Below are 27658 nucleotides of genomic sequence, written 5' to 3'. Positions count from 1 at the left end.
TATATTTGCTTTTGACATTTTACTTGTTAACATTTCAAATCACAATCTCTAATCCATTATCAAAATGAATAATAACTAAAACGTAGATAACCCATTATATTATTCTTCTTAAAATGTATTCTTATATAATTATATTTAATTTGTTCTTATGTGATCAATTATCACAAGTAATAAAGAAAGCTAATCTTATGTTTTAAGGCCGTGACACCCATAAACGTTAAAAATGAGATTGCTACATCCCATTAATGGGATTCCTCCAATTTAATATCTCTTAATTAATATCTATTCATATCACACAAGAAAAAGAACGAGTCATGATCCAAACTAAATGGGGACACTAGCTAGTGTTGCCCAAACCCCTACCACTAATGCACTTCATGGCCAATACACTCACACCTAGGTAGATTTTCATTGACGTGCTTGTCTTGTCTTTGAATTAAATTAGCCCAAAAACTTTACGTGAAGGATCGTCCTTGTAACGAGCTATTGGACCTTTTCGGATTCTAGGGCAGCCACGTAATTCAATTAAGACCAATTAAAAGAAAACAAATATTCCCACGCAGCATCGAAAATAAAACGGGAACAAAATCCGCCAGCGAAGTCCGTTAAAAAGCAACGTGGGCGAACCATAAGCATAAATAGCGGAACTGTATTTGCTTTCAGAGATCTCAAATTTGAAGACATTCAAACCCTACCTCCCTCATCAGCCAGGGAATTTGTTTTTAAATGTGCCTTTCGTTTACTGTGAACTGCATCAGCATTTCAGGATTGAGAGTTTTGGTTCAAAATAATTTTCAATTTTCTTTCAATTAAACAACGGCAATGGCTTCCATGAGCTTTCATTCTGAAGTTGAAGGCGTCGATGATCTTCCAGAGGTAAATATTACATCCTACCGCGTTTTTTCGTTATCATTATTTTGATTTTTGATTCAAATAATGTGTGATGCTTGTAATCGCGAAATGCTAGAAAATTCATGTGGAAAACTTTTATTTTCTTATTTATTTGTTCGCTGTATTTGCTAGATGAGAAAATCTTTGCGTTGGAGGATATTCGTTGTTAAGTTTTTTATTTCTTTGATTTTCCGTGGTTAAACTGTGAAAAATTTTGAGTACTGAAATGCAGGAAAATATTTTATGTAACAGTTTACTTTCTGATAATATTGGAGTTTGAGAAAATGCTGAAATGAGGGGAAAATTTTGTGTAGCAATATATGTTCTCTGACATATATTTAGATATTTGATTTGATTTGTTTGAAATCCACGAATTGTTGCATCCAGTGGCTAGATACAGGGAAACTTTTAGGAATTGTGTGTTCTGTATCAATTTTTTTAAATTTTATTTGTCGAAGTTCTGCTTGATTTTATGTAATGCCTAAAGGCGGGGGAATATTTCCATAAAAGTATATTTCTACTACAAATATTGCATTCTGTAATTCATAACCATATGAAATTGCAATAAAGGTGCTGATATTCTTGTTAATCTTTTAGAATTTCATGTGGTGTTTAATTTTCACATCACGCGTAGAGATCTGCAAGTCCACGAGACTGACAATTTCTACAATGTGGCATGAATGTTAGACATACTTGAAACACTAGTATGTTGGCTGTAATATCAGTTAGCGGTAGTGTCCAAAAGAGGAGTATCATCAATATTACGAAGTTTCAGATTTTGGAAGTATTAATATAAAAACAATTCACATTTTATCCCGCCTTCATCGTATGTTGTATAGAAACGGACGGGGAGGGAATGGATGTGTGTGTATAGTAAAAACACGAGAGACAAGGAAAAATAGCTCTAAACGATGAAGTGTTTTGTGAATCAGAACTTGAATTTTTTAACAATTCTAAATAATAGAATATAGTTAATTTCATTTGCTTTGGCTTCTAGATATCTAGTATATTCTTTTTACAGTTTGTTGAATTAGAAGGGTTAAAAATAGTCATATTCTTTTTACAGTTTGTTGAATTAGAAGGGTTAAAAATAGTCATTTTGAAGTGTAGTCTAAATGTCTTCGTAGTGATGTATAAATAGATCAATTATGAATTAGAAAAGTTAGAAAATGACAAACTATTAGTATATGTGAAACTTATTGGTAGGCTTTTAATTATTGTTTTCTTTTGACCTATTAAAATTAGTAATTGGAGGGTTGGGTGCACCAAAATTGCACGACTATTAGAATGCATTCGACCATTGATGCTCTTCCCCTTCAAAGAGGAAGAACATCCAATAATTTTAGAAGATTATAGAAAATGATTGTTATCAAAGATTAATATGAATATATGAAAATTATTGCTAGCAATATTTTTAAAGACATTATTTAATGCAAGCATGCATTAAATTGCAAACCCAGGCTGATCATACTATCCTAGGCATTGACTTTGTGGGATTTCATTATTGGAAAGATAATGAATTCTATTTTTTAATGAGATAATTGGACATCAAGGGAAATATTAAAGTTGGCAAAGCAAGGAGATGAGGTAGGAGTTGTGTTTGATTCTAGTATGTTAAGGGAAGGGATCAATAGAAATATGTAGACTTTGATTCTAGGAGGAACACTAAATTGATTCCTTCCATCATTTATACCTTCCACACAAATTATATTGTTCTCTATTAGATCCTTCATTTTAAGTGTAAGGTCCACATAACATTAAGTGTCATGCCCTTTGACTTGATACTGTCAACATAAATCAATAGCATTGGAGATATATACATCCAAGGATTAGATGGGGCAAGGAGATTAAATTATTTCTTTGGATTTTTATGGGTGATATGGATTTACTAAATGAATGAAAACATGTAATGACTAAAGTTTGATAGATATGGCCTTAAAGATAAATATAAACTTTCAAAATAGTTGGTGTTTGAATATAATTTATATTGATTTATAACAAGGAGAAGGTTCCCTATGATTATTTAACATATTATTTATGACAATTGAAAATGGGAAATGAAGAATATGATGGTTGAGAAGAGTTGTAACTTAAAGGCTGAACAATGTGAATCTTTTTCTTGTAATTTCATTTTGAATTTATATTGGTATATAAGAAGGAGCATGTTCCATATAGTTATTTAACATACTATTTATTACAACTTAAAATGGGAAATGAAGAATATGATGGTTGAGAAAAGTTGTAGCTTAAAAGGTAACAACATGAATCTTTTTCTTGTAATTCAACCTAGATTTGCAAAAAAACAAGAACTATAACATAGTAGTTGAACATGACTTTATTCTTGATTTGTGAAAGGAGTTTATTGATGAAAAACTTTTTAAAAATTCATATTCATGTGTAATCGATAATTTTAATATGAAAATATTAAAAATGAGTGAAATAATAATTGTTAATATGCTTTGTTTGCAATGAATCATTTTAGAGAAAATAAAATTTAGGTGAATATTATTTTTTCTTTTTGATTAAAAAGGGTTTGCTAATTTAGTTTAAGCATGAATTGAATTATTAGTAATTAATAAAACCACTCCAAGGGTCTTTAATTATTTTAGAGAAGTGTTTAGCTAATAGTTGATCATTGTGGGATAAATCAAGATAAATGACATTAAATGAAACTCTTTTGGGTCATTGGGTCTCCCTTATAATTACATTTCAAAGTGGGGAGACAAGAGAGGTCTATTGGAAAAATATGAGATAAAAGTCAAAATAGGAGGGGATTATAGTTATTCTCTATGATATGTATTTGTGTGAAGTTACGCTTGGATAAATTTCAATCTAACTTACAATTAGGATTATGGTGGTTAATGAGATCATATTAAGTTGGATGAATGAATGTAAATATTTTTTATGTAGGTCTGCTTAGGAATATTATTAATATGAGGAGGAAGGTTGAGTGGATAGACTTGCAAATATAATATGGTATTCAGAGAGGGTGGTGTATGAGAAATTAGATGAGATAATTTAATTTGTTGAGGTACATAAATAAGGGGATGGTGTAGGGAAATAGTTGATAATTTAGTTGGATGATGAAGGGTCGTCAATGAATGAGGAAAATAATCTAGCCAAGAAGTTGGAGATACGTGTGTAGTGGGTAATGTGGAAGGAAATATGAGGTGTTTGAGAATCAATTGTGAGAGATGTGAGAAATTATTTAAGTGAGGTTAAAAAAGTAATAATTTTTTTTGGACAAAGTGATGGGATTTAATATAACGTATTATTTTAAATTTAAACAATTGGTTTGTTAGACCATGGATAAATTCCATATATTGTAGGTGATGGATTGTGTTGAATTTTATAGGGAATCAACAATTAGTTAGAAAGGAAAGAGTTGTCGAAGTTACTACACTCTTCATGAAGGATACACATATTATTTTTGTCTTGTTAATTTTTATGCACATTTTTTCCAAAACATATATCATACCTTTAAAAGACCTTCATGATCATCTCCCATCATCATGAGAGGGTGAAGGCATGCACAAAATCTTGATGAAAAATAGGACTGAGTAACACACTTGGGGATGCACTTAAAAGAAAAGATATATGCACACTCAAGAAAGGAGATGATTATTTTATAGGGATATGTGTGTATAATAATTGGATTCTCAAATTAAATAGTAAAATTTTATGAAATAATGATTTTTAAATATAATATTAAGCATGATAAAATAATACACTCATTCACATTATGAAGTACAAAGAGATAGAATAACTTGCTTGTAGAACATAAAATAATATGATTTTTTTAGAGAGGCTTTGTCCTACTTCTAGGAACGGAATCAAGAGTTAGCTAGCTCCATTTCTCGTGGAATCAATGTGTTCTCTTATTATCTCCTTAATTCTAGATGTTTATCACCATATCCTTGAATTAATAGAATTGGATTATATTTTTACATTAACCCCAAATTTCCTAGTGCCAATGATCATATCAAGATTGAAAGGAAGATTCCAGTCCTTTAGGTTTTCATTATTTTTTAATATTTTTATTCCATTGAATCAAATGTTGGTATTAGGAATTTGACTTACCTCATTTTTTATTTTTTATTGGGTTACCATTATGCACATAATTCATACCTTTTTGTGTCTAGTGGTCCATCCTTTAGTCATAATTTTATTTTCTACAACCATGAATATGTCTTTTCAACTCTCCATGATTTTCCTTGTGTTCACTAGTGATATGTTTAGGGTATGGTGACATTGTAAAACCCTTTTAGGCTTGTTCTAAGGAGGTTGAATTTCAAAGCTTCTAAAACTAGAATCAAAGTCCATAAAAATGTTTAAAAGATTGGAATAAATTTTTAAAATGTATAGAAATGCTTAAGGTGACTTGACATATGTACAATAATTTTATGTACATTTCAAATCAAAGGTTGGCATTAGAAATTTGAGTCACGCCATACGATCTCTTTGTTAGTAGGATACTATTATGCACATATTTCAATCCATTTTAGTGTCTAATGTCATTCTTTAAAGTTGTAATTATATTTTATATAACCACGACAATCTCGTTGCAATTCTCTTTGATTTTACGTGTCTTTAACAAGTGATATGTTTAGGGTATGGTGGTGTCCTAACACCCTTTGAGACTTTTAGGCATCAATGTTGAAACCTTATCAACATCATCTTTATTAAATTGTCTAAGACACTTCTAAAACTAGTTATACTAAAACATGTGCATCAAATAATATATTAACAATCAACTTATGTTTTGCTTTGTGATAAATTGTCAACTTGGCGAATTCGTGATAATAAATATTTTGTTTCCAACTTTCAAATTCAAACATGTAATTACAATAAGTACTTAACATCACAAATTACAGTTATTAAAATATAATTATTAAAATACATCTATCAAACATTTTGTCTACTTGTAGACTAAACTTTATCCCAATAAAACTTGAAAGTTAGAACATGCAAGGCATATAGGTTCCTTATATTTATAAAGGGCATATGTTATTTCAGTTTGAATCAAATTATCGATTACATTCACAAATCTTACTTGAATAAGTAAACAAATATGCAAACAAACACTATAGAAGAGAATCTAGAATTTATGATTCACAACATCACATATTTTAGATTTTTAAATAACACACTGAATTTTTTTTTAAAATACCATACCTCTATATGTGAACTAAGAGCTCAAAGTTATTGTTTGAGATCTCAGACATCAATGGTGTAGCTAGTTCAACAACATCTTTACTATATTGTTTAAAGCATCTCTTTAAATGGCTAAATTAAAATAAGTTCATGAAACAATATATCATCAACCACCTCTATATGTGAACTAAGAGCTTAAAGTTATTGCTTGAGATTTTACACAAATGAACCTATCACCAACCAAGAAAGTTAAAAATGATCAATTATTAACACATATATAATTGACTATTAATACATATACAACCATTTTGTAGAATTTTTTATAAGCGATTATCAAAAGAATCTATGACTATAGACCTAGGAATCATAGGAACATGGATGGATAGTGGGTCATCTCCCCTAATAATCCCAAAGCTAAGACATTAAAAGTGAAGGGTATTTAGACTGCTTAACAAGTAGTGTTACCTTGTACATTGGGTAAATCGCTGTGGTTAGGCCGGCCTAAACAAGGTCGAAGAGTTCGTGGAAGGCTCTGTAAGTAAAAGACCTGGACAAAATCCAAAGTGTCCACATCCTTAGTTGTATCGCCACCGAGCGAATAACTGTCCTCACAATCACAAAGAAGAACGTGTGGTCAGACTTCTCGGCCTAATCGATCTATCCAGAGGCATCGCCAAGTCAAACCACAACCCTCCAAAAAACGAGGTATGGACATTTGTGGGAAAGTCAGAGAGCTAAATACACAGACATGAAGACATTAAAAAGTCAATGAACTAAATACACAGACGTGAAGCCACGAAACATGGACGGCCAACATTCCTATCGTAATTTTTTTGTACAGTTGTGAGTACTGAAATACAATGTTATCCAGTTGGAAGTTTTTGTATTATAGCAAGTTGAGGTACTTACTGCATTCAAATTCTTTTCCAAATGGGTATTGCCGTTTAATTGGTAAACATATGGTGGTGTAAATATTATTTTGGACAAAACAAAATCTGTAAATTGTTTGTATGTTATAGGAATGTATGATTTGTGTTTTCGATTCAATTGTGTATGTTACTTTTAATAATAATATTTCTGATCTCACTCTGTAATCCATCATCACAATAAGAGAATGCAGAATGCAGGTATAATGTAAGTATAGAATGGTAAATATGGAGACTAAGCCTCACTCTAAGCCTCACTCATGAAAAATAATAAAAGAGGAGAAGGTAAGTACACAAAGCCTCACTCATGAAGAATAAAAGAGGGGGAGAAGGTAAGCACAAGAAGGAGAAAGAGAAAGTCATAAAATAAAAGTAAAAAATTAATAAATAAAGGAAGAAACACAAAGAAAAGACAAAGAACTAAGTTGAAAAAATGAACATGCTAACTAATGACTAAAAAACCAAGCTAAGATACAATAACTCAAAAAACTGAATAACCAAGCTAATAGGATACTTTTTGTTTTTTGAGTAATTGTATTTAGCTTAGTTTTTTAGTCATTATTTTGCATGTTCTTTTTCCAACTTAGTTCTTAGTACTTACTGTCTTTTCTTTGTGTTTCCTCTTTATTTATTTTTTTATCCTTTCATTTTATGACTTTTTCTTTCTCCTTTTAGGTTTGTGTGCTTACCTTCACCTCCTCCTCACGAGTGAGGTGGCCGAGTTTGCATCCAGAAACAAATCATGCATCTCAAAATGGATTGTGTAAATCTAATAAAATTAATTATTATAGAAATGTGTTATTTTAATCTTGATTAACAGAAATAATTCAATCAAATCAGTTGAAACCTTTTTTTTACATCTATAGTATTTGAACCACTACCAACTATGCAACTATGATCACATGACTTTGTTCTTGTTCCATAAATATAGCGATTAAGGTGACTCAAACTTATGATTAGCCTTAATGTGTCATTGGAATGAAATCTATGATTAACTTCTTATTTAGTTATAGTGTTCTGACTATTTTGTAATGTACACTCTAAAATATATTATTATTTTATTATAAATCATGTCTATATAATATGATCATATTATTATGATCTTTTAACTATTTTGTTATCTTGTGATAGTGCTATGAGGATTCAACTTTGTAGTTTTTGAGTCAAACTCATGTGATATTGCTATCAAGATTCAACTTTGTGGTTTAGTCAAATTAATTGACCCAAGTTTCTTGAGTAGTAGTTCATAAGAACAATATTTTGTTATCTTGTGATATTGCTATGAGGACTCAACTATGTACTTAAACTTATTTACTCATATTGCACTAAAAAGCCACCATCCCATTACTTTTTAAAACTTAACTAGTGAGTTTCCTCCATAATTAAACCCACCTTTAACTTATTGTTTTACCATTATCACCTTTCTAAATGATAAATTAATTAAAAGTTAAAATTTTATATTATTAATTTTTAATTTAAAATATATCATTGTTCTTATTATTTCTTTAACTTTAATAACATAAAATAAAAATATATACTTATATCTGTGAAGATTATAAAATTAAGAAAATCCAGAAATAATCAATATATGTAAACCAAACTAATAATTGAACATACTAAAGTTCGAGATTCTTGATATTTCCCGTGTAAATTTTGAATATCTGGAATTAGAAAAGACTCCGAGATTCTTGATATGTTCCATGTAAATCTGGATTTCTGGTATTAAAGAAAAACTTCGAGATTCTCCTCTTCAATAGTGACATTAAAGCGCTTGTCTTGTGGCTAAGGCAGTGAGACAATCCAAGGCCAAATATCATCGAACCTCTTTCAATTGGTTCTACTCGCGAGGCCGTTAATCAACCACGTACATGAATACCCCACGAGTAGAAGGAAATATTTCGTCCCAAGAGAGAAACAACGTGGAAGTACAGGGACCAGAACCAGTGCATCGCCAGATTTGCTTTGAAAAGCACATGAACGAAAACGAGTATTTGTTTGGAGCCATTAAAACCCTACGGCAACCGTTACCAATGAAATTTATTCTTGATAATCCTCATCCTTCGCCTTTAAACAACAGCATTCTAATGGTAAGGAGATTAAATTTTAAATCAAAATAAATCTCAATTTTCTGTCAACCAACGGATTGCCATGGCTTCGTCAAGTTCTCGTTCTGATTTTGATGGCGTCGACGAGTTTCAGCGGGTAAACAATATTTGTTCTATTTTATCTTCTACTCATTGGGTCTTTCTTTATTTGAATTCTGCAAATTTTGATGCGATGAAATGCGGGTAAATATTTTATTATAATGTAGTTTGCTAATTTATTTGTTTTGATTATGTGAATTGGCGATCTGCGTAGAATCTTTTGTAGGATTATGTTATGCTAATCTATTCTATTGTTTCTTCTCGTCTGGAATTAGTCTTTTTAATGTCTGTAATGGCGACATGCAGTTCGGAGACGCGAGTTCGAGTGCTGCGCCGGAGCAGAGGGGGCTGGTTTATGAGCTCGTAGTGCAGGGCAACAGGGCTTTCCGGGATAGACAACTTGAAGATGTATCTATCATAGTCTTTTTTCTTTCTTTTCTTTATAACGTTTGAATTGAAATTCGGTTGAATTTGACAGTTTAAGATTAATTAAAGATCCAAGGTCTCCGTAGTTCACAATGTTAGAGAAAATGCTCAAGGGAAAAAAGAACTCTTGCACACATTTTTCCCGAAAACCTTATCTGTTCGAGGTAGTGATCCAATTTTACTGCCATTGCACTTCTAATTTGTCAACCATAATCTCATGCCTTTGAAACAACAATAGATGAGTCTAGTTATTTCAGGTACCTTTTTCTCTCGAGTCGGCCTAGGCTCTTTCCTTGTGCAATTGTACTAACGTTTCACCGAAATACCCTGCTTTGTTGGATGCCACATTACACATGGATTTCACATTTTAAAGTTGCTTTTCAACCTTCTGTGGTCGTAGTTTCATGTCTATTGTAGGAATTCATACCATGACTTGTTTAATACCTATTAGATGCGTGAATCTGGCAGTTTCAGGTTGATTTTCTCTTTTGCCAGTTTGCGGCAATATGTTAAGTCCTCATGTGTTTGAAATTATACTCTTCAAGGGAAATTTTATGCTTCTTAAATGCTGTGTGCCTTTTGCCTGTTATATTCAGCAATTTTAGTTGTTATTTGCAGACTCAAGTTTCGTGTTGCCTTATGCTCGAGTCCCTTCCATTTGTGAGCCTATGAAATGCCCATTCATGATCCCTTATTAATAACTGATCTGAGAAATTTCGTAATGGTCATCTAGTTGAAATGTGTTATTGAATGCATGTTGCCCTCCCTTCTGCTTTGTCAATGCCTCGAGATTCAAACATCTGAAGAATTTACTTAGTCTGGAGCTTGTCTAAACCTATTAACTTGTGAAACAACTAAATGGGTATCTGTGATTCAAATTTTGGGAAAATTGAAGTCCAAATGCAGAAGGTATGGTTGGTTGGAGATTTTGTTGGATCCAAGAACCTCCACTGGCATCAGCAGCTATTCCTGGAACCAACAGAACTGTTGACAAGCTCCCCATTCCCTGTCTCTTGTTAATTATTTACTTCTTTCATGACTCAGCTGCTTTTTCAATGAAGTGAAGTTTAATGATTGTTTGCTCAGTTCTTGGGACCATCAGAATCACTGATGGTTCTTGTTCTTGTTCTTGGTCCTTGCAGTGTATTGATTAAGCTCCCAATGGGGCTGAAACTGCCATCAAGGCCATTTTTGGGTGAAGCATATGTTTTTCCAAGGCCAGTTTGTAGAAGGGCTTAATGGGTGCACCGATTTTCAGTTTAACTGAATTTTTGAGCCAAGATGATTAAACGATGTGATTATGCCATGATATTTATTGAAACAAAATATTTCATGATAATAGTTGGAATGTAAATTCATTATCTTCTCATAAAAAAATATGTTAATTTATTCAGTTATCATAAGGGAGTGCACACTTGACTGCTTTCTAGGGGTCTCTTTATAATTCAGGTCCATACATGGCTTATCAATGATCTAATTAGATGTTTCTTATTCGTTAGTTGGAAATATCAAACTCCTAGGTTTTGCACACAGATGCAATCAAACAAATATTGTATGATAAATGTTTGTGCTTAGCATAGTTACTGCAGGGCAGGATATGCCTTTTAGTTTCACTAATTCAAAAAGATATATTGTTCTTGAAAATGTGGACAGTATTGACTCATTTTGCATTTATACTGTTAAAGTTATTTCTTCCTCATATGCTATTGCAGTAATAGCAGACCAACACACTTTGATATTAGTGGTTTTTGAGTAAAATTCTTGATTTACCAAACAGAACAGCATTTGGGTTGGTGGAACATCAACATCATTTGCATATGATACATGTAACTAAAGGGAGATTCTTCACATGTGAAGAAAGCTCTGGAATTTTGGAGCCACAGTATAGAATTAAATGAACATTGTTTTATTGGTTAGTTCCTTATGTGTATTCGTTCTTGCAACTGTTTTCTTATGCAGGCCATTAGTTTATATTCAAAAGCTCTCAAATTGCAACCTCTTGATCCTATTGTTCTCAATAATCGCAGTGCAGCTTTTTATTGGTAAGGAGAAAGCTAAAATGTTCCTGAATGATTTCTTCAAGCATAGTATGGATATGTAACAATTAGAACATTAGAAGGAAATGAGATACTATTAGTTAACATTCATTAAAAAATGGGTGTGGTTTCTATAACAGCTACAGTCAACGACTAAGGAACCGTTCTGCTGCATTGTCAGAGAGTCAAGCATTGTCCGGAATGGACCCTACAGTACATGCAGAGGTATTGAATTAGGCTTGCAATCAACTTTGATATCTTTATACTTCGGCCCAGGCTTCATCAATTACCTTTTTTTTGTGGTTTAGCTTTCCCTGAAAGATGCAGAGAAGGCGCTGAAAAGCCAAAGTGCTTTGCCAAAATCATATTATCGGAAAGCAATGGCTCTAAAGCTGGTAATATTGAACCTACTAAATTATTTACATATATAATGCATTAATGAAGTTATTAGTGATTGGAATGCTCTGTCACAAATTATAATGTTTTGCTAAGGCAACTTGTTTTTCCTATCTGTGCTTCTGACTGTATAACTGTGAAATCGTCAGAGCAATACAGTGGACATGAGCAATGAAAAGTATTCAACTTATGTTATTTACTAATAATTTTATTTTTTGAAATTGTACTAGGATACATAGAAGTTTGAACTTTAGTATTGAAGGTTTAGTTACTAGTACGCTTACATTAGTGCTGGGAATAAAATTAAAAATTTACGCTCTTTATGGTTCCGATGCAACAAAGAAGCTCTGTGTAGAATAGTTCACATTTCCTATCAGAGCCTGAAGGGGCTATAAGCAAATTGATTGAAGTCTAGGGCAATATGTAGAAATCAACTTATAACTAGATAATTGAGCCCACACACTATAAGGACTATAAGAGGATAGTTGGCTACCAGAAGATCCATGGCAGCTGCAGAAAATAACTTCCCTGACTTAGTACCCTGAGATAGCATGCATATGTCATGACAATATTAACAAAGCCTTCCTGATATCTACAATAATTCTGAGACATGCAGGTTCCTTTGTGTTTATTGAATACTCAGAATTTCAGACTTTGTTCGGATAGCTTTATCTACCAAGAACAAAATTAAGTAACCCCTTTAAACCATTATTGTTCAATTCACATAATGGAGTCCAATTATTGGTATTTTAGCTTCTTTTGACGGATACAACGGACAAAAAGTAGTCCAAGAAATTTTTTCTAATCTCATTGTTGTAGACAAACTGGTACGATTGAGAAGTGGGTAAAGTTAATCCAACTCACAGAAAGAGCATGTAGAGAATGGAGAAACGTAGAAGACAAAAAACATAAATACCTACGAGTGTTAACAACAATATATCTCCATTTGATCCAATGTTCACGATCTATATACTGAGGAACATGCACACCTAGGAACAATACACACTTGTAGTTTTCACAAGACAAGAATACACATATATGGCCAAAATAAAATTCATTTCTCACAAAAGATATTAATCATACCAAAATGTCATTATCTTTTTTTTCATTGAAGAGTGATGGATTTCCAGTTTGTGTACATTATCACTTGTTATTATTGATAAGCACCAAAGCTTCCATAAGACTTCGTTAATTGAAAATTCTAAGTTTTATATGTGCTAAATCCAAGATTATTTGATGGCTTATCTAAAGTAAAAATTCTCCTCCTCAATTAATGCATATTTATATTCTTTTGGTTTATTATTTATGGCCCAAAGTCAAAGTAGTGTTTTAACTTCAACTGCTACATACCCAACTGAAATAATTGGTCTGCATATTCAAATGAATACATTAATTTCTGAACACACAATGAGCTGAGATTGGTGTAGTTGTTCTGGTTGGCATTAATATTTACCTCTTAGAAATCACCCAAGTTTAGACCCAGACCTGCATGACTCTGAATATATCTGGTATCATGTCCAAAATAATGTTTATTACTCACATAACGAATTGAGCATACCGAAATGGCACTAACAGTTTTTCATTGAAGAGTCATTATTTCTGACTTTGTGTACTGCTTCCTTTGAATTTTGTTATTCTGAAGTTCAATATTTGCTGAATCCAAGATCATTTGCTGACTTACCTTTAACAAATAATTTTCTAACTTTTTATTGCTTATTTATATTCTTTCAAATAATTATAATTTATTTAATGCTTCAACACGTGCTTTTTTCTTTGGCTTTTACGTATCCTCCCAAAGTAATTGATTTGCTTCTTCAGATCAGTAAATTTACTTCTGAACATCATGCAACACCCCAAGGCTGATGTGGGTGTTCTGTGAAGCAATCAGTATTTACTTCTTAGAAGATGTTCAAGTTGGCATTCGAAAATGCATGAGTTCTGATTCTATCATATCATGTGCCCAATCTGGGATAATATCATAACCTTCCCTTCTAATATTTCTAATGGATGCAATAGATATGTGATAACATATAAGCTAGTAGCAGAATTGCATGTTTTTTGTAATTTACATGATCTTCTTCAGTATTTGTAACTTAAAAATATCTTCAATTAATATCAATTATTTCTAGGAGTTTTCATTATCAATTGCATGCATTATTCACTCTGAATTAGAAATTAGCAACATTACTCTGGAAACCATATCTGGTTATTACTAAGGACAGCCTCACCATATAAACAATTTCTTCCAACTTAGGATGCTTTGCTTTAAAAAATGCATGTGCTCCAAAATTTAGCTGATTAAATTTAGATGTTTGAAAATAATGGATGAAAGTAGAATAACCATATAGCAATGTTGTCAATGTTTGACTGACATGATCAAACTGACCTGTTTTCATTTTTATTCCTCCAATTTCAATCCAATCTAATAAAAGTCATTCGTTGCAGTTAGAACGGTATAGTGATGCCAGGGAAGCACTTCTATCTGGACTTCAGGTTGATCCATCAAGGTATTCAATTTCTTTAAATCATTTTTCATAAAGGATTCATGTCCTTGTTTCTATTACTCATTAAAGTGAATGATGTTTGAGTTCAGTAGTTTCCAGCTATTTTCTTCTTCTAAAAACCTTAGATTTGACTATTTCCGTGATTTAACCTTGCTGGTATTTACAACAGCCTTCCTATGCAGGAAGCAATTTTTAATTTCGACAGACAATTTATGCTGGGACATGACAGTTCTACTGATAGAACTAGACGAGCTAGAGTGCAACGAAGTGATGATTTTGATTGTACTCTGTGTCTCAAGATGCTTTATGATCCGGTAACTACTCCATGTGGACATTCATTCTGTCGTGCATGTCTCTTTCAATCCATGGACCATGGTAAGATTGGGCTTTTAAGAAATCACCTTGTGCCATATCTATTTATATTGGTTTATTTGTCCCAGCTAATGGTAAGCTGGCAAATGTAGGTAATAAGTGCCCAATGTGCAGAACAGTCCTACTTTTAAATCCTAGGACATACCCATTAAGGTAAAATATGAAGTTACTCTTCTTTACTTCACATTTGTTTCCTTTCATTCAAGTATTGATTTTTTACTGTATGTGTCCACCTCTCAATGTTTTTAAATAAATTGATTTTAAGATGTTATAACCTAAGTTTATTTGGAATAAATGCAACCTCTTGCAATAAAGAGATAATGTCAAATCACATCAAGGGTTATTTAGAGAATAAAGATCATTTCTCGTGTTTTTTTCTGTGGATTCCTTTACATTTTGAAATGCTCAAAAAGAATTTGCTTTTAGTGTATTAATTGGCTTCTCTCAGTGTGACTCTGAACAATATTATACAGAAATTTTTTCCTGAGGAATATGCTGAGCGGAAGGCTGAGCAAGATGCTTTGACGCATCCAGGAATTCATATGTTGCCTCTATTTGTTATGGATGTTGTGCTTCCATGCCAGAAATTATCACTCAATATATTTGAGCCTCGGTATAGACTTATGGTGAGCTATTTGTTATTTTTCTAGTACACTGTAAAGTTCTATCAATAGTACAACGGTGTTAAGATCAATTGAATGCTTTAGAATGTAATTTCATCATTGAAGCTATTTTTGAGTTGGGAACCTTTTTTTTTCATTATCAATAAGATGTTTTCGACTTGGTTTTGAACACTGTTAGTTCATTCTGAGATGCTACAGCATGGACAGGGATGGATCCATATTATTTTGTCATATGTTGTTTGTCTTTTTGTCTGTCTTACTTACACAATTTTCCTCTTCTAAAGTTTGTTTTGTTTCCTTTCCTGGTCAACATTCTTACTTAGGCTTAAGAAGTAGTTCATCAATAGTATTTGGAATGAAGGCTCGCATGTAATCTACTAAGTTACTTCTCTCAAAATTTTGAATTGTGATTAACAGTTAATGATTTTTTGTACCATGTTTATATAATCTTATTATCTTCTTTCATTTGGCTTTAATGCAGCTCTATATAATTATTTTGGTTCTTTCATTTTGCTAAATACAACTGTATATTATATTTTATAGCTATGTCTTCCTTTTTCCACTTTTTTGCATACAACATATCAGCTTATCCCATAGATTCAATATATTTATCATTATGGTTGTTACATACTTCACAGGAGAGATCTCTCACGTAGGTGTGTTTTTTTTTCTTGAATCCAGCCTCCTGCTATTTATTAGTGGCAATTAACTCCTTGGGAAGGGTTGCTTAGCATAATGAAAATCACATTCTATGTGAAAGTTGGGATGCCATATATGTATATATTTATGTATATATGTATGTGTGTGTTCTTGCACATGTACATGCTTGGCAATTTAGATTACGATATTTAATCAACACAAATCTGGATTTCTGGAAGAAAAATGTTTCGAGCTATTTGTAACAAATTAGTAGATCCTTCAAAAGTTCATCAACAGAGAGGATGGCAAGTAGAGAGCTGTCAATGTTCGTAATTGCCTGAATGTGGTCATAATAGAAATTTCAATCACACGTTAGAAATATGCTTGCCCCATTAAGAGCTTTTCAGTGTACTTAGGTTGTAATAATATTCTGCACATGCTTTATTGACATCTAATCCATCTTTTCCCTGCATGCATCATTTTTTTAGTTGTATCAGAATATTTGAATTTTCATATTCTCTTGACCTGTACCTTTTTTGTAATGTGGTTTCACGCCTCTGCTTTTCATGCTGTTGACAGATTGTCTCTTTTACTCTTATACTGTAATTCCTATGGCTCTATATGGCTTTTTTTCAACGTTGCACTGGGATGGGGATTCTTGGGTAGTTAAGGTATGGATACAGATACAACTATTTTTCAAGATAGGGGACAGGAGTACTTGTGTGCATCATTTAAAAAAAATATAATTTAATATTTATAGAAAATCTGAAAATGCAAGTCATAACAGTGGTTTTTTGAAACAAGAACAATGTTGAAGTTTGCAGATGTAATATATTGTTTTCACTTTCAGATTTGCAATATGTTTGTAATAATAATATATGCTAAATGTTTAGATGCAGAACTGTGAAGGCAGACTTTAAACATGAACAAGAAGATCATAAACTATATAACAATGAGATATTGCAAATGATAAACTTCTGATTTGAATTGTGATAAATTTGATTGCTAATCAGTATTATATCAAAGTTTCAATCTAATTGCCTATTGAATTAAGCTTGATAAACAACAAACTTATATGAAAGCAAAAATCAGCAAGCTTAATCAAGGTCCTTAGCTATGACGCTCTCCACTGATTACCTGGTGCTTGGATACATGTACCCGGTACTTGGGTATGCATCCTTGGGCTGTGAGTACGGGCGTGTAACCTTGCTTTTTTTCCTCCTTGAAATGACATGAATGTCCAATTCATGCTCCTGTAGAGGAATTCCAACCTTCTTTGTTTGTTTAATTGCTTGTGTTTCATTCAGATGCCTGATCTCTGGTTTCTCTTTCTATTTGTTGCCTGTTGAAGTTATTCATGACTAGGAACGTGTATTCTATTGAAAGTTTCCATGAGTCTGAAACTGATTGACACATTGATGAAAATGAAGTAATCATTGGTTTTATGCTTTTGCAGACAAGAAGGATAATGGAAGGTAGTCATCGTATGGGAATGGTAAGCTGTGAATTCTCATCTGATTAGTGGAGATATTATTGGAGCTGATGATTGAGTCTTTATGTTTTTCACTCTGCTAAGATTTTATTTAATTTCATTGGTATTGCATATGCAGGTTGGAATGGATTCAACAAGAAGCTCTGTTGCAGATGTTGGTTGTGAAGTAGAAATATGCGAGTAAGTAATAAAAGTTGTAAATCTTTCTTGCAAACTCAAAATTTGCCATTTACTTAATCCACAAAGGATAGGAATGCCATGATAAAATATTGTAAGAAAGATAAATCCAAATGTCCTCTATCTTTGATGTCGATAAAAGCATAATATTGACAACAAGAGATAAATCATTAGGTAAAATTAGTTTGATTCCCAACTAAGAACACTTTTCAAAAAGTAGCAAGGCCACCAAATTTTATGTATTTGCTTGATAGTTTTTATTCTGTACATTTAATATTTTGTCCATCTTTTTCAGTACAAAGCTACAAATTCATCATTTTTGTATTAGGTGACTGTTGAAGAGATGTGAACTTCCTTTATCTCCTGATATTAGTTGATTGTTTGGCATAGTCATTGAACAACTTCCAAACATTCTTTTTTAAGTTTTTAAGTGATACTCTTCACTGCGTCTCATGTTTTATTGAGTTTATCATATTTCACTTTTCCCTCACAAGGAACAGGTCAAAGGTGTGTTAAAATGTTTGCACCCTGAAGTAACTCTTTATTCTTCTTCACAGGTGTGAGCCACTTCCAGATGGGCGTTTCATTTTGCAGGTTAGTCATTCAAGTGTGCTTATTTTTATGCTAGCAAAATGAAAATAGAACAAATAAAAAAGTGAAGACTAGTTTTCTGGTAAATTCTCATTTTTTATATTGAATTTGTCAATTTTCATATTTGGGGGTGGATTTTAGACATCCTTTTAAGAAGTTCACTTTGAATTTCCACAGCCTGACTGGTTTCAAATGACCATTAATATCTTCTTTCTGTTCTCAGTTCTAGAAATTTGGTATGAATTCCGTTCACAAAATCTATTGTTCAATGAATTGTTACCTTACCATGTCCAAGACTAAGAAAGCATTTGTAGGTAAGGTAGAACAGAGACAAGCACACTGACACATTCACACAAGTAAATACTAAAGACAATTAGATCATATGAAAGGCAAAGGCGCGCACTTGGAAAAGTTCAGTCACACAAGTGAATGTTGTTATTGGATGTTTTTCTTACAACCAGTGGAAGTACATTTTATATAATATCATGTCAGAGCTATGTGAGGTCTACGATGATACTCATTAACAGCCTACAAAATGAAACAAAATTTACTTGAGACCTCCACATTGAGCCAGAGGAATTTCTTATGTAACTAATAATAACTATGACATCACTTGAGAGTGATCACTTAGTAGAAAAATGATAATTTGTAATTAGATATTTTATTAAATTTCATCACTGGCTGCATAAAGGGTTTTTCTGCATTGTTATGGGCTGGGGAAAAATGTGATAAATGTCAATTGAAGTCACTTTTCTCATTCTGTTGTAATTTATAAATCATTCCTCAATTTTGAGATTGGAAAACAAATATTTGTAGCTCCTGTAGTGTACTATTTTGGTTCAGTCTGGGCTGGCTTGAAGTATCTTTGGAGTAATATGTTCTCTGTGTCTTTATATGTTAAACATTAATTCATTTAGCTATTTTGGATAAGTCTATGCTAAAGTTAATTTCTTAGGTTTTCTCTCCACTCGAAGTTTGTTTGCATCTCTTCAACTCTATTCTCACAAAGCCATTCTCAAAATGATTTAAATGCATAAATGCTTATGTTATTATAATAACAATACAATGTATATTAGAAGTATTCTATCTTATTTGATGTTGAGAAATATTAATGCCTGCTTTGCAAACCTTATCTTCTAGCAAAAAAGCATATAAGTTGAAAATATATATTTAAGGATTAGTACTCCCATTCCGTGGAAATAACATTTTAAAAAATAATTTATAATATTGTGATTGGAAAATGTGGAGGGAATCACAATGTGACCAGACAGTCAATAAGAGGAATCATTCAAATTGAAATGTCTCGATTGCAATTAACTAAGATAAAAGTATGTTGGAACAAATTCTTACTCTTTTAAGTTTTTGCTCTGTATGTCAGAAAAAAGAGATGTGAATGTCTTTCTTATCACTGGGTTTTAATTTTCAAAGAGAATCCAAGATCATTTATTGTTTTTTTCTTTTTAACCTAAACTTTTTTGTTCATCTTTTATGACTGTCATCTGTCTAGATCATCTCTTACGCGTTTTTAAAAAAAAATCAGTAAAATATCAAATATATTGAAAGGAATCAGCAATTCAATTCCCTGTGTGTCTATATAAGAATTTAAGGAACAAATTGTAATAAACACATTATTTTTCTTGAATTAATGCAATATCCTAATTACTTTCTGATCACCTAGCTCACCAGATGGGCAAGGCGAGAGAATTGTGTGTAATCTCACACAATATCAAAATGAAGCAACTTGGAAAGAAACACACAAGACATCAGCCAATCTCGTTTATTCAAGAGTTTGATAGTAAGCCCACACAATGTCAAAATGAAGTAACTTGGAAAGAAACACACCAGACATCAGCCAATCTCATTTATTCAAGAGTGTGATATGCATGAAACTGAAAAGAAATACTCTTCTTTGATTATTCAGTGGAGCGTGCAGGTAAGAATCTTCCACCAATTTAGTGGGGTGAGCAATTGCAAATTTTCCACTTGTTTTGTGTGATGAGCAAGTACAAATTTTCCACTTGTTGAGTGGGATGAGCAAGTACAATAATTTCTGCTTATTAGCAGTTCATCACAAATTGATAGGAAATATTGGTCAGTACTGCTACAAAGATATATATGTACAGTGTGATATGAAGAACACAGTGCTGTAGCACAAAGTTGACCCAAAGATTACTTATATTGCTTGGTGAACATTCTGCTCACAAGCTATAGATCAATGCATAGGCTGGAATACAGGTAGTAATGTTGGTGCAGGTAAGGAATCACTCTTATCTGCTGATATACTGTCAGAGCAAGTCTAATGCTAGCTAAAACATACTACAAATAGGACTGAAAAGCAAGGAAACCACTTAGTACACAACAAAAGTCATGCCTAACACACCTCAAATCAAGCATAGACTGAAACACAACCTCAAAACATACCCAAACTTCACCAAAAAACATTGGAGGATGAATATTATCAGGCTCATATCTAATATGAGACATATACAGGTCTGCTAAAATGCTGGTACTCTAGGTAAAGACAGCACATTCTTCTTTGAAACCCACCATTCATCAAGTTGTTCACTAATTCTCAACCCCCAAGAATTTAGCAATCAAAAGAATGCATTAAAAAGGACTAAATTAAGAGAAATGAGAGAGCCACGCCTCTCACCAAATGCTCAAATATGGAGAATGAAACTATAAAATGGAGTGAGCTCCAAAGATGCTGAAAGCCACGGCATAGAAGGAGATCCCTGCTACGGATCCAATGAGATTACAGCGGTACTGTTATTGGTATGGGAGATTGGTACTAGTACACATATTTCTTAAAATAGGAGACTAGTGCTTGGAGCTGCCAATTTTTATTAATATAATTAAATACATAAAATATCATGTCATTGAACTATTAAAATAAGAACAGTGGTAAAGTCAACAATGACAAATGTCATTTTATCAAATAGGCAACGAGTGAACGAGTTCACGGTTCAGATTACATGTTTGATTATTAGATTACATATTGAAATTTGGAAATTTTGACAGCTTGATACACTGATAGCCTAATAGCTAAGTTGCCAGTTTGGGTACAGTTTCAGATACGGGTTCAAGAACCTGGTTTCCTGGTATGATAAAATTCTGAAATGGGGTTTTGGGTTCATTAGTACTTTGAGTGTGTGCGTGTGGCCTAGAAGCATGAAGTAAGATTAGAATTTTATATGATATCATATAATCAAAAACACCATACAATTGTAATTAGAGCATTATGATTATACTGTCATAGCATTATATACTTAAAATTCAATATCAAAATATTCAAATATGATTAAGAAAGAACCCAAGCATCAAATGTAGTTGTAGTAAATGCTTACAATAAGAGTCTTTCTAGGTTTCTTATTTGCCATACTTTAGCTAACCAGCTCTTATTGCAAGTAATGTGTATCCAAGAGATCATACATTTAAAAAACTTAATCACCAAACATGAACTATAAGTCTATATAAGAATTAGTATATGAGATCTTAATTCCCGGTCTTAGTTTGGTCATAATCTCCTACTCTTGGGATATTGTCCTTGAGCTCATTAAAAATGTTTTTGATATAGTTTGTCAAACATTTTTTTCAACCATAAAAATTGAGTAAACAAGATTGGTGGTCAGAGAAATTTGACTCCCTTCAAACATAACAGAGCTGCCATTAAGCCTTTGCCATACCAAAGTATACGATCACACCTATACTCAGAAATATTACAATGCAAAAACAGTTTAAACGTAAGCATATAATGCAAAAACACATTAAGCATTATTGTATAAGCTTTAGGGGAAAAAAGGAAAACACTATTATATAAATTTTACTTCTATCCCTTGATAAGTTGTTATAGCCCAAAACCAAAAACCATGAAAACCCATTAATTGCTAAAATTTGATTTGCAGAGAGAAATAAAAAATCAGCACCTAGGCATCCGGGTTTGCCCAAAGAAACTGGTTCTCCGTGGAGTGCATCCAAGCCAAACCCACAAGAGTACTAGACCAATACCGGTATTAGGTTTGAAGCATACCAGTACTTGGAACTCCAGGGGCAAACTCTATAACTTTGCCTAATATGCAAACAAAGTAAAAATTAGTAATATAAGGTCTACACTTTTATATCATGATCATCTACATCAAGGTCGTTAGCTATAATGCTTTCAAATACTCATCACTCACATACTCAAGTTCTATTGGTAGTAAAAGTATGGGTAAATCACTTTGGCTATTTGCCTCAATCACTTCACCGCTTTGGCTTCAGCTTCTCCATGTGAAATTTGGCCCTTTTTGCTGATGGACTTCCCTATAAGATCTACATGATGACGATGACATGAGCTATGAATGTACACCAGGTGCTTTGCTTTTTCTTGACCCCTTTTTGTTCCTATTTAATGAATGAGTAAAACCATAAGTACTCCTATTTTTTGCAAGATGGAGAGCTAGTTACTTCTAAGAGGCAATCTTATTGCAAATCATATAAAGGTTCCATGAACAAACAATCACCTTGCGACATGAAAATATATTCCATTTACTCCTCATGATTGAAGTATCATCACCTCGGCCATAAATCTTTTTATTGCAGCCCACAATCCTTTCATTACTTCTCTTTCCTCATATGGAGCTCTCTTATTGGTCACTTGTATATCATACCATTTAGGATTTAAGGCACAGGCAACACATTAAGGTTGCATAGATTTGCTCCATCATCCATGTAACATTTTTTTTTACCAAAAGATATAGAGAAGGTCTCTTGATTTTGTTAGTTTTTTGACTTCATGAAATATATTTCTTTATATGTAGCTCCCAAACATGGCTTGTATAAATCTGTGAATTCATTCACCTCATACATGGGCTTGCTAGTAAAGATTGTGGTAGAATTTTTGAACCAGAATATAAAGTTTTAATAAACTGAAATGCAAAACACAAAATGATAGAGAAACAGGAGACATGCTGGGAAAACCCTCCTCTTGAACCAACTGCAATTTTCATTATTCTTTTGAAAATGTTCAAAGGTAAAGTCCCTTAAGTACAAAGTGTAAATATACAAATTCTCCAAAAGTTTCTCTAGAAAATTCTCCTAGAGTTTCCCCTTTATAGCAATCCTCATCTACAATATGGCATAGCCTGATTTATAGGCATCCTCTAATAACTACCTTGCAACTTCTTTGTAACCACCTAGTAGTTAGCTTAGTACCTACCTTCTTGATGCCTTTTTTGAAATACAATGGTATTACTAAGTTAGCATATACATCGCTAGAGTAGGAAAAAAGTCAACTTTCTAGCTTATTAGTTACAACTTACGACAAGTGACATAGGTCACTTCTACAAAAGGACAACTTGAAACTTGTAACAATGCTGTGATACTTCTCCATCTTAATCTACTTCAATTGTGCTTGTAACCATCTCACCATCAAGGAAGTCAAGAACATAAAACTTATTTCTTTAAATTGAATTGAACAGATGATTCAAAGATTTTCCATAATGATGAAAAAGATCAAGTGATGACTGGTAAACCAATCATTGTCAAAAGTACTGTCCCTTCCCTTTAATAGGAACTTTTCTTCAAGGAATTTTTGCTCTAACTACATTTCAGTTTCACTTTTCAAATGTTACAAGTTCACTTGTGTGCTCTGTTTTTAATTTTTGAAAGTCGCTTGTGCATTGTGTTTTCCATTCTTAAAAGTCACGGGCTCACTTGTGTATTTTCCATTTTCAGAAGTCACAAGTTTACTTGTGCCTTGTGTGTTCCATTTTCAAAACTCACAAGTTCATTTGTGCATTGTGCTTTCTATTTTTAAAAGTCAAACGTTTACTTGTGCCTTGTGTTTTCCATTTTCAAAAGTCACAAGTGGTTACTTTTGAAAACACAATTTTTTTAATGTAAAATTTGTATTTTTAAATTATGAATTTGTCAATTTACCTTCTTTGGCCTCTAACATAGATTTTGACATAACTTTAGGACAACTGCATATTTTTCATGAAAACATGGCCAAATTGCAAATAATATATCAATGACCAAATCCCACCATTCAATAAATTGCCAAAGAAAGTTGTATATTTAAAAAACTAGGAATTGAATTGTTATGAAAATTGGCCACATCGAGTAAATACCAATCGAGATATCCCTGTCATTAAGTTCTACATCAATCACCATAAATATCAAATTTTAACCATTTCACCATTTATGCTTATGCAAAAAAGCCATGAGTGAGAACTAGATGAAAAACAGGAATCTGTCAACCATTGGCTAAAAAAGAAAGCTGAAGTCATCAACTTGATCCAAGTGCATGTGCCCTCAATGCTCTGAAAACCTCCAAACAACTGCAAAGGCATGGTGAAGCCCAATTAGCTTACGACTTATAAGTGATAGTGTTTTCAGGTGCTCATATCCAAGATGAAGTTTGAAAGTGTGATTGAGTAAAAGTTGGGGGCATGCAGGCTTAATAAAGTTCACACAATTTAGCATCAGCCTAAAAACTGCCATCCAGGTCCATGCCTCTAACCTCAACTGCAGTATGTGATGTAGAAATTCTTCAAGATGCCCATGCATTTCTAACTACTGTGGAACACAGAGCTCCTTTGACTTCACAAAGATCATAAAGGAGAAGTTCCATCTTGGCAAATTTTCGATAGATGGCTTGTGTGTGATGATGGTTACATATGAACTAATGCATTTTTCTACCTACAAGTTCTGAAATCCACTGAAACTTGTCAATGTCTCTAAATGCATTATTCAATGAATACACACAACATGGTGTCCAAAATATATTCTTGTTTTTTTTTTTTCGCTCTAACATTCCTATTACTTTACAAATAGGGGTAACTTCCATAACAACTTGGAAAATACGTGAGAACCCGACCTTGTCAATGCCATCACATAGCTGGCTATCAAAAAGTTTGCATTCCTAAACAATCGATTGCCTTTAAAGAGTAAGGTCATTTTCTGCATGTTACCATGATATTAAGAAGTGGATGATTTACAGCGTCTATCTATCCATCACAACATTGCATCCTTTTGTAGACTACTCTTTTCATTGGTCTAATTTGTTGCTCTAAGAAAACTTTTTCTTTATCCATTAAAGTAGTGCAAAACTTTTCATACCCAGCTGATCATTATTGGTAGCTTGAACCATCTCTCTGTAGAAAGGTGAGTGAGCAACATTAAATGGTATTCCATTTGCATAAAGAAATGTGCAATCATGGCATCAACTGCATCTCAACCTTGCACATCAAATAATCTTCAAATGGGGCTTGAATTGCCAATTGTTGTCTCTTGTGAGAGTATTTTTTAATACATCTCTAGAAAACACATCTACCTTTTACTCTATTTTATTTTTGAGTTTTAACAAATGCCCTTGCTGTTGAAGCATGAGAGCTCAAATTTGAAGATTTACCATCAGCCTATCCTTGATCCCCCACAATATCATATCGCTGCACCTAATTTGGACAAGGATCAATACCTTCTCTATGTATGTGAAGGAACTGAGACCACATGCTTGTGCGAGTACCTTACCATTTGACAAAGCCTACATTTGATTGTGGCTATTCCGCCTGAACCCATCAGCCCTAGAACAAGATCACAATACTGCCACAATGGCTACAAGAATTGTTTTTCCCCAATTGGCATTCTTTACCAAAAGACTAAAATTTATTAGCACCACAGTCCACTCAAATATAAGATTTTTTCACTGAATTGATTAAAGTTTGACCGGTTCTCATTTTAAGAAGTCTATATTTCTTTAGTAGAATTCAAAATAGGCAATTCATGCATATAATGGCTAACATACAAAGTTTAGTCATTAAGACTATCCCTTCGATGTGTTTTGGCTGAACAGTTAGTAAACAAAGCCAATATTTACAAACCGTTTAACAAAATGCATCAGAGACATGGTCACCACTAATTATTCTTTAACAAACTGCATCAAAGATGTGATCTCCATGACTGCAATTTGCAAGACAATATGCCTGTATTTCTCCTATGCATTTTCTGAAAGAGCTAATAGAAAGGATAGCTTGTAACTAGTTTTTTAAAAAGTGTTTCTATAAAAGAAAGCTGTCAACCCTAGAGACCTGGCATGTGCACAATTGGGATGTGTGAGTCCATTTACTACACTCATCAAATAGGCTATATAAGGTTGCCAAGGATGCCTCAGATCTGGATTGACAAGTCTAGTCGTACTTAGCAATTAGCAACTTTATTGACAGTTTTGTGGATGACTAACACAACTAGGGTAGTGGTTGTACAATGATTGATGAGATGGTTGTACTATAGTAAAAGATATTTACAATAATTTGTTTGCCATTATTATCTTAACTTTCTCAATAAGTTAGAACTGAAGAAACTTCACCTGAAGAGCAAATAATTTATGTGATTTATATTATATGGCACATGTTATGAAGATTGCTGGCATTTAGCAACTTTGGGCATAGTTTTTGGAAGCACATGACTATGATTTATTATTATTAAACAGTGCTCCTCCATGATCTTTAAACACTGGATTCTAATGTATGACTTGGTTTTGGTTTTGACTTTCTATTTTTTTAGTGTTTTTGTCTCCCTCGTGGTTTGGTATCTTTTGCAGTAGCGTGTTTTTGGCCCCCTTGTGGTTTGGTTTCTTTCATAGTGGCGTGTTTTCTTTCCTGCCATTGGAATTTCTCTCCTTTTATTAAGTTATAACTTAGGGTTTTCTATGCATGAGAAATGTTTTGTTTCTGATAGGAGACATGGGGAGATGTCAGGAGATTATAGTGCAATGTTCCCTGCAAATAGGGACATCATTGACCATGTCCATTGTACCAGATCAAGACACAACCCAGAGGATCAAAGATTTTGTTGTTTTACAGTGCACAGGATTTCTAATCTTTGTGTCCATCACGATTCAATTTCCATTACTTTCTGTCTACCAGATCAAGACACAACCCAGAGGGTCAAAGATGCGTCTTGGTCCTCAAGAGATGTCACAATGGCTTAGGGACACAAATTGCATATGATATGACTCACATAATCATCCATTCTTTCTTGTAAAGACTACTACTTTCATAGCTATCACTAATAGCAGCTACAAGTAAGGAAAAAGTAGTAAAAGGTACATTATGAAATCAACTTGGAGGGTATGACTAGCATAGAGGTGTACGAGCTACACTGGAAACAATACTACTAGCACCAAAATCATTCCATATCCCTTCAAAACATTTATCAAATCTCTTCACAATCAACACTTAAAACATTAGGCAATCAAAATACATCAAGTCGGTCCATCTACAACATTCAACTGGAAACTCCACTTT

The 27658-nt window shown here is 32.9% G+C and overlaps 1 protein-coding gene across 2 annotated transcripts in view; it reads left to right on the top strand.

Annotated features, from left to right (window-relative positions):
* Positions 1-600: 600 nt before the first annotated feature.
* The window catches only part of LOC149563859 (zinc finger (C3HC4-type RING finger) family protein), a 49203-nt gene continuing 22145 nt past the window's right edge, over positions 601-27658 (top strand). Inside the window, exons 1-12 of one of the 2 annotated variants that reach the window (XM_089826990.1) lie at positions 601-876; positions 9422-9523; positions 11501-11583; positions 11718-11802; positions 11886-11972; positions 14419-14480; positions 14647-14852; positions 14942-15002; positions 15298-15475; positions 17568-17606; positions 17722-17783; positions 18338-18374. In XM_089826990.1, the coding sequence (XP_089683116.1) occupies positions 823-876; positions 9422-9523; positions 11501-11583; positions 11718-11802; positions 11886-11972; positions 14419-14480; positions 14647-14852; positions 14942-15002; positions 15298-15475; positions 17568-17606; positions 17722-17783; positions 18338-18374 (1056 nt within the window). In that variant the 5' untranslated portion in view covers positions 601-822. Of the gene's footprint in view, positions 877-8635; positions 9174-9421; positions 9524-11500; positions 11584-11717; positions 11803-11885; positions 11973-14418; positions 14481-14646; positions 14853-14941; positions 15003-15297; positions 15476-17567; positions 17607-17721; positions 17784-18337; positions 18375-27658 lie in introns of those variants that run through there. The other variant, XM_089826988.1, reaches the window with a different exon arrangement.

The sequence above is a fragment of the Cupressus sempervirens genome, chromosome 4, assembly GCF_028749045.1.
Source record: "Cupressus sempervirens isolate cs-2001-9-10 chromosome 4, ASM2874904v1, whole genome shotgun sequence".
Lineage (NCBI taxonomy): Eukaryota > Viridiplantae > Streptophyta > Pinopsida > Cupressales > Cupressaceae > Cupressus > Cupressus sempervirens.
This window is presented reverse-complemented; position numbering and strand designations above follow the sequence as displayed.